This window comes from Tupaia chinensis, unplaced genomic scaffold (genome assembly GCF_000334495.1).
Source record: "Tupaia chinensis unplaced genomic scaffold, TupChi_1.0 Scaffold146687_1, whole genome shotgun sequence".
NCBI classification, from domain to species: Eukaryota; Metazoa; Chordata; class Mammalia; order Scandentia; family Tupaiidae; genus Tupaia; species Tupaia belangeri.
In genome coordinates, this window is record NW_006206544.1 from 5320883 (window position 1) to 5327143 (window position 6261).

General features: G+C 39.3%; 1 protein-coding gene across 1 annotated transcript in view; it reads left to right on the forward strand.

The window, feature by feature from the left end:
* The first annotated feature begins 213 nt into the window (after positions 1-213).
* The window catches only part of VCAM1 (vascular cell adhesion molecule 1), a 25882-nt gene continuing 19834 nt past the window's right edge, over positions 214-6261 (forward strand). Inside the window, exons 1-3 of the mRNA XM_006169039.3 lie at positions 214-517; positions 1049-1324; positions 4248-4568. Coding sequence (XP_006169101.1) covers positions 454-517; positions 1049-1324; positions 4248-4568 — 661 coding nt within the window. The 5' untranslated portion in view covers positions 214-453. The remainder of the gene's footprint in view (positions 518-1048; positions 1325-4247; positions 4569-6261) is intronic.

The following is a 6261-nucleotide window of genomic DNA, read 5'->3' on the forward strand; positions in this document are numbered from 1 at the left end:
AAAAGCTAGCTTATAATTTTCTACTTCCTCTCCTCCTCTCCCCATCCTGTTTTTTTTTTTTCTCTCTTTTCCACTGGACTTTAACTCTGCAATGAACATTATCTTATTTAGCCTTTTGTAGTTGAAGACTAGGAAAAGCCTGCATTTTACAGTCTTGGAAGTGTCCTATTTTTTTTCAGGAGCATAGTTTTAGCACTGAGCTTCTGAAGGGGTTAATACTGGGACTTGGCTGGGTGTCAGTTAAAACTTTTTTCCCTGGCTGTGCCCTGGGTTTCCCCTTGAAGGGATTTCCCTCCGCCTCTGCAACAAGACCCTTTATAAAGAGGAGACTTTCTATTTCACTCCTCACTGAGGCTCACAGGCATTAGGAACGGAAGATTCTTCCCAGACACTTCCACGTGGGGCAAAAATACGGATTTTGGAACCATATTTTCTTCAGAGCAGCAACTTTAAATGCCTAGGAAGATGGTCATGATCTTTGGAACTTCAAATATACTTTGGATAGTGTTTGCAGCTTGTAAGTGCTTGTCCTTGATCTATTTAAAATGTTAGCATTCCATTTTAGCCCTGGTTTTGCTTCAATCCGTTTTATTATGCTTGTGAAGAAAAGCACTAGGATGTTAAACAGTAAGAAAACTTTAAATGCGCTGTTAGGTTTTGCTTCATACATACCACTCGTACTTTCAGTTAGAGCTGCAAATTGATCTTTTTGGACACCTATTATCCAATGTCAAATAAGTAGTTCGAGTTCTATTTCTAGTAGGTCTATCTCTTCAGTTTCCTGTACTTGACAGTGAATCAGAGTTAGCAAATTTCAAAGTGATTTTGATAAATGGGCTCAGGGTTGGAAGTGAGAGTTCTTCTAAGTGAAGGTGGTTCCAACACCTCCTTTGGCAGAGACTGAAGGGATTTTTGGCTGCCTTGCAGTTAGTTTGAAGCAGTTTAGGAGAGATCAGCCAGATTATTTCGGACATATTAGAACAGAGATGAGAGTGTAGAATACTGAGTAAACCAATTGTAAGATTGCTTTTCTTTTTTGTTTTCGTAGCTCAAGCTTTTAAAATTGAGACCTCCCCTGAATCCAGAATTCTTGCTCAGGTTGGTGACTCTGTGTCACTGACTTGTAGTACCATGGACTGTGAGTCCCCACGTTTCTCTTGGAGAACTCAGATAGACAGTCCACTGAATGGGAAGGTGAAGACTGAGGGGACCAAATCCACGCTGATCATGAATCCTGTTGGTTTCGAGAACGAACATTCTTACCTATGCACAGCAACCTGTGGATCGAGAAAACTGGAAAAAGGAATCCAGGTGGAGATTTACTGTGAGTGCTTTTGAAAATCATTGATTTTTCTCTCAATTTTGCTTTAAAAGTTTCCTTAAAAAGAATATCTTTAAAGAATAAGTTTTTTTTTTTTAGAGGTTTTTGCTATAGGGCGCGTGCACTCACCAGACAGAGAGAGACAGAGAGATAGAAAGTGAGAAATTACCCCCCCGGGGGGATGGCCATGCCACAATCCCTTCTCTTCCATTCTCCTCTTGGAATCTTGGGCACACATGCACACGTGCCCAGCGTGAGTCTTAAGCCACCGGGTCCGGGACGCGAACCATGGTCGACTACATGGGAGTCCAGCGACATAGCCATTATGCTAACTGCTGGTCTCAAAGAACAAGTTCTTTTAAAGAATTATTTATCGAACTTTATTTCTTTTAATTTGACCAGAGAGGGACAGAGAGAGAGGAAAAGCAAGAAAGCAAGCTGCTGGGTCTGGGATTCTAACCGTGGTTGGTCATATGGGAGTCAACACTCCCAACCACCACACCACCTGCTGGCCCCAAAGAACAATTTTTTAAAAGAGTGCTCACATCCAGATTTTTGGTTAACAAATATATAGCATTAAGAAAGCCAGAGACAGGTGAGCTAGCTGAGGCTAGCGCTAGGCCAGATACCTAAATCTTGTTTTCTATTTCCATCTCTTCCACAAACACGGTACTCATATATAAGAAACAACCTCTCTGGGTTCTGATTTCTTTAGCAATAAAATAAAAATCTCTAAGGTTCTTTTTAATTTATTTTATTTTTAAAATTTCTATTTGATGATAACTTCACATGTTTTTACCTGGTCATGCATGTCAGTAATTTATTACTCCTCTCCTGAGATTTTTCACTCATGCATTCTTATGCAATTTGGAACTTAAAATGAGTTTAAAGATTAAGGAAAAGATCTACAACTTAATAATAGCTTTCATTATAAAAGTTTTCCTTAAGCATAATAAAAAAAAAAAAACTTCTGCAAACATTTCACTCATTTGACTTTGATTTAGATAAATCTAGGATTATCGTTTTTTTATTGCCATGAAGTCTTGTTGCTCAACCTTAAAGAGATTTGTATGAGATTTGCATCTTGAATGTAAATAGTAGCTTACCAGCCTACCCAAATGCATTGCACTCCATTCTCAATTCAGCAAATAAAGTTAGTAAGGATAACAGAAACTAATCTGACCTAAATTATTTGCCTTAGATTACTGATGGCCTTGTTTTCTAAAAAGCTACATCCACTTACGGTCATTTCTTCATGAAGACCTCATTTGATTATTCTATAACTACACTGATTCCTCTCTACTGTACTGGGGCCCAACTTTGCCCGGTAACCTTAGCTATTCTTGAACAAGCCTCTGTGTTGCTAAAGCTTCCCAAGACATTGTGCCTAGCCGGCTGCTTTCAATTATGCTGGCAGTATGTGCATAGTTTATGTCTGTACAGCCTCCTGAGTGCCTTGAAATGTTCTCTTATATAAATACTGGGGAAAAGTAGCAAGTTCTTATATTACCTGACCTTAAACTGTACAGATCATGCACATTTCTTACAGACAATAAAGAATAGAAATTATTGGTGGGAAAAAAACACACACAAAAACACCAAAAACAAAACACTGTGCTTGTTATTCACATAGCAAAGCAATTCCACTTCCTCCCTCCCCCCCCCCAAAAAAAAACCAAATAGTTAAAGGTTTTAAAAAGAGAAACAAAAATCCTTCTGGCTTTAATTACCTGCCTGAAGTTTTTCTCCAAGAATGTCTGTTTCTCATTATGTTTAACAGTTCTGTCTCCATTCCACATTGGATCATAATATTCTTTAGAGTTAGGACCTTTGTTTCCCTCTTACTACCCAGAGGCTTAAATTCGCCAATGGGTTACCATGATAGAGTGTAATAAAGAAGATGACACTTGCAAAGGAGGCCTCGACCAGTTGATTTAGTGTGCTCCTTTGTACTGAAGGTTCAGTGGCATACTGGTTGGGACATGGAGTTAGGCATTTCAGGAGGCAAATTTGCCTTCCGGAATTGAAAAAGTGTATGGGTATACTTCTCTCATGGATAAATTCCTGTTAGAGGTACCATTTCTGGAGCAATTATTTAATGTAGTTCTTTCTCTTCCTTTTCTTTTCTTCTTTTAAAGTGTATTCCATGAGTGAGAGAGAGATCCAGCACCTCTGACAGGTCTTGGCTTTGTGGTCCATGCTTAGCTTCAGCCAGCCTAGATCATGGGCACACGTGTGCCTGGCATAATTCAGGGAGTCCCTCTGATGTGAACCGGCAAGCTTGCATGTGGGTCTGCCTCACGGTGTTATGTTTGACTGCTGTACTGCCATCTGGTCCTCATCTTTTCATTTCTTAGCACATTTTGCCTAATAACTGTTCTTTGCTAAGGCATTCTGAGTTTTAGATTCCTTATCAGTAAAATGGAACTATATCTGTCTAAACATTAAAGAATGTGATCTAACATAAATCTGCAGTAGTAACACGGTGTAATAGAAAGTCTGAGTTTAAATCTCAGCTGCATTATTTACTATCTGTGCAACCTTGGGCAAGTGAACTAAGTACAAGTTTTCTTATCTGTGAAATGTGGTCTCTATAATGAAGGATTATTGAATATAATAAAATAATTTTTGTTAAATCTATAGCACAGTGACAGGCCATGTAAGTTTGTTCTCTCTTCATTTGCTCTAACATGCAGCATTTAATTCCTATAAGATCGGACCTAGAGAATCCTCTCAAAGGTGGTAGATTCTATTTCTTGCTTGTCAAACTCCTCCACAACCATGAAAGGCTTCCTAAACAATTCTGCTGTACTAAGACTGTATCAAGAAAACCATTAGTCTTGTTTTGTGTCGTGTTAAAACAGCAAGAGATCTTTTGCAGTGTGAGCAGAAAGCCCATTCAGGTATTTTTTTTTGGCCTTTACAGCTTTCCCTAAGGATCCAGAGATTCATCTGAGTGGACCTCTGGAAGCTGGGAAGCCAATTACTGTCAAATGTATAGTTCGGGATGTATACCCATTTGACAGGCTGGAGATGGATTTGCTGAAAGGCAACAATCTCATGAAGAATCAGGACTTTGCAGAGGATATGGACAAGAAGTCCCTGGAAACCAAGAGTTTGGAAGTAACTTTTACTCCTGTCATTGAGGATATTGGAAAAGCTCTTGTTTGCCGAGCTCAATTACACATCAGTGAAACTGATTCTGACCCCAAGGAAAAGATGACTACGAAACAATTGCAAGTCTACAGTAAGTACTTGATGTAGTCTAATCTTTATGGGTATTCAGTCTTGGATGTGCATAGAAATAAGCTTAGCAACTGAGTCAACAAGAAATTTGTTCATATTTTACTGTTTTTATTCATTGAAATTTTGTTTGCCAACAGCATAATTCAATGAAAAAAAAACACACACACTGAATGTGAATTAAGATTTGAGCTTAATTTCTGGCTTCATTTGTTATGTGAGTTTGTGCTACTTAATTTCTCTATTTCCCAGTTTATCAAGGGGAAATAATACCATCTAATTTGGTAATGAGCCTATTTAGGCTCAAATGACAAAGTGTTTTAAATCATGTTTTATAAACTGTCATAATATGCCTTATAATATTAGTTGCACCAGAATAGAAACTTGACAAGATGTATGTTTATTCTGTGTGTGTGTGTGTGTGCATATGCATGAACATACATATGCTCACATACACGCATTGGGTTAGAAAAAGGTGCTATAGTTCGATTGCTTCCCTTCTCCATGAGACTGCCAGGGCATTTGAGAGTCTTGTAGTCCCTGTTTCTCATGAAAACACTGTGTTCTTCCCTGGGCACCACATTTACAAGGAGTATATCACCAACTATAGCATGCTTAGCTGAAAGACAATGAGGTGGAGAAGTTTTAAGCAATATTTTGTAAAGAATAGTCAAGATAGAGAATTTTTTTCTTTTTTTTTTACATTGCTATTAGGCACATGTGCTCCCCAGAGAAAGACAGAAAGGGAGGGAGAGAGAGAAAGTGAGAAAGCACCTTCCAGAGGGGATGACCATGTGGCAATCTCTTCTCCTTCGCTGTCCTCTGAGATTTGGGGGTAGGCAGGCATACTGACCCAGTGTGTTTTTCAAGTCACTGGGTCTGGGACTTGAACCACAAAGTTGGCCTGGTGGAATCCAGCTGCTTTAACCATCATACCACCTGGGTGGCCTCACTAGGAGATTTTTTTTTTTAATAGAGGATACAAAACCTAAGATACAAAAGAGAGCTCTAAGATTTGAAAGAGTTGTGTGAAAGAAGGATTTAGTTTATTCTGTAACAGCAGAGACTGAACTATGACCAAAGTATGAAAAAGAGGTTTTCAGCACCATCAGGGAAAATGTCCTCATAATTAGAATTGTCCAAAAATAAAACAGACTATTTTATAAAACAATGAGTTACCTCTTTTAGTGAATGTTGAAGATGATGTGGACAAAAATTTGGCAAGGATACTTAGACATGACCTACCCTTGGGTGGGGGATAAAACCACATGATTCTAAGGGCCTTTTTTTTTTTTTTTTTTTGAGAGAGATTTTCACTATAGGGTGCGTGCGCTCGCCAGACAGACAGAGAGAGACATTAGAGACAGAAAGCGAGAAATCACCCCCAGGGGGGATGGTCACGCCGCAATCCCTTCTCCTCCATTCTCCTCTCGGGATCTTGGGCACGCACGCACACGCGCCCGGCGTGAGTTTTAAGCCACCGGGTCCGGGACGCGAACCGCGGTCGACCACGTGGGAGTCCAGCGACATAGCCATTACGCTAACTGCTGGTTCCCCTAAGGGCCTTTTTTAATTCCTGAATATCTGTGGCCATCTGAAAACCACCAAATATCAGAAAAGTAACTCAATCAAGTTAGACAGAAACTGGATTTACTTTTTTTTTTTTTTTTTTTTTTGTAGGTTTTTTGCGTTTTGGT